The sequence below is a fragment of the Cyprinodon variegatus genome, unplaced genomic scaffold, assembly GCF_000732505.1.
Source record: "Cyprinodon variegatus isolate N-32 unplaced genomic scaffold, C_variegatus-1.0 Scaffold1380, whole genome shotgun sequence".
Classification (NCBI taxonomy): domain Eukaryota; kingdom Metazoa; phylum Chordata; class Actinopteri; order Cyprinodontiformes; family Cyprinodontidae; genus Cyprinodon; species Cyprinodon variegatus.
This window is the reverse complement of record NW_015151833.1, coordinates 15,645-17,445: the sequence shown is the minus strand read 5'-3', so window position 1 is coordinate 17,445 and position 1,801 is coordinate 15,645. Positions and strand designations below refer to the sequence as shown.

General features: G+C 37.6%; 1 protein-coding gene across 2 annotated transcripts in view; it reads left to right on the top strand.

Annotated features, from left to right (window-relative positions):
- LOC107103127 (drebrin-like protein B) overlaps positions 1–1,801 on the top strand; it is a 21,014-nt gene that overhangs the window by 15,876 nt on the left and 3,337 nt on the right. For both annotated transcript variants that reach the window (XM_015402662.1, XM_015402661.1), the window contains exons 12-14: positions 337–390; positions 853–947; positions 1,038–1,101. In XM_015402662.1, the coding sequence (XP_015258148.1) occupies positions 337–390; positions 853–947; positions 1,038–1,101 (213 nt within the window). The remainder of the gene's footprint in view (positions 1–336; positions 391–852; positions 948–1,037; positions 1,102–1,801) is intronic.

Genomic DNA, 1,801 nt, shown 5'->3' with positions numbered 1-1,801 from the left:
CATCCATCCATCCATCCATCCATCCATCCATCCATCCATCCATCCATCCATCCATCCATCCATCCATCCATCCATCCCTCATCCGACAGTTATTGAAAAGGTGTCTTTGCACTATTTGCAAGGACTAAGCAATTTTTCGAGCCTAGCTCACATACAAAATTTACCTGATCAAATGGGTCCAAAGTGGAACACTGCAGGGGAACAGAATAAATAGGACAATTCTTTTAAATCTAGCAGCTTAATTCGGTGAAGGATGAGAGCTGGGCCTCAGTTTGTAAATGTGTTTATTTGCTAATTAAACACCATGTCTGCTTTTCTTTCTCTCATTGAATACAGAGGAGGCTGAATGGTCAGATGAGTTTGATGATGATGCAGATGAACATACTCCAGGTAATTGTAAAAACAGTGTCTGAGTCACTTTACAGAGCCAGTTCAATTAAGTAATACAGACAAATACGTCAAAGTGTTTCATCTAAGGAGACCCTGTAGATTAGATTGAGTCACTGACTTGCAGAATTCTCTCCTCCTGTAGGAATATGGAAGGCTAGAAAACAATCATTTGCATTTTGTTGTTGACTTTTCAGCAATCCCTTATAACAGAAGAGAATCCCTTTAACAGAAGGCAACCTCCCACAGAAATAGAACCAGACTGTTGTGAACAGCCTTCTGCCATGATTGAAATTGAAAATGACAACTAAAGAAGCTAGAAGCAGTGATATGAACTGTTAGTACTAAAGGGGTGATAGAATGCAAAACCGAGTTTCCATCATCATAGATGAATAAAGATAGTTCAGTGGGTGAAATGGTCTATTTAATCCCACTTTTTTTTCCAATTGTGTCATTCTCCCACAGTGGGAAGTCCAGTTCAGTACGATCTGTACCAGGCACCAGATCCAGTACAGTCTGCTGAGAATCTGTATGAAGATTTTTACCAGGATACAACTGAGGTGCAGCCAAACTTATCTGGGAAAAATTTTGAAAACAGATCAATGTTCTCTAGCCCTTTTATTGAAATATTTTTTGTGTTTTTAAACTAGGCTGAGGAGGCTGCTAACAATGGCAAGGGGTGCAGGGCTCGAGCTCTCTACGACTATCAGGCTGGTATGTAAACACACACTGCTGGTTTCTGTACTTGTTCTGGTAAAAAGCTTGTAGCTCCTGCAGAATGTATTTTAGTCTGAAACTAAATGCTAACAATGTGCAGAAAAAGATCCAACGATCTGGCTTTAAACTGGAATACATTATTGTTTAATTTCAGTAAAACTATTTCTACTTAAATAATGCTTGAACAATAAGGAAGAGAAATATACCTGCTCTATGTCTACTTTCTTTAAAGTCAGAAATACATTATTAACCAGGTTCACTATATCTGAAACAAGTCGTAGGGAAGTCATATTTAAATTTCAAATCATTCTGGCTTAAACATGTTTATAAATGAACTCTTTATCAGACGATATTGTCCCAAAAGTTAGAAAATTTCTATCAAAGTCTTAAAATCTGTGATTTTTTTTCCAGTATTTTATGCAGGTTAGTTAGTTATACGTCAGCCTGAACACCTAAATTCAGCCAATCATATATCAACGGTGATCTGTCAATCAAATATTTTTGGTCATAGCATCTTAATTCATATGTCACAGCTAAAATACGCAATGGTTGAAATAAGAATCATTTTCTTTCCCATTGAAAGGGGAGTCTTCTCAGTGGTCATCGCATGCTCTTCCACAGTATTATCGTCCCAATTTTCCTCCTCTAAATAAAAAATTTATGACGGAGGAGACTCATCTCCGACCTCCGACACTAA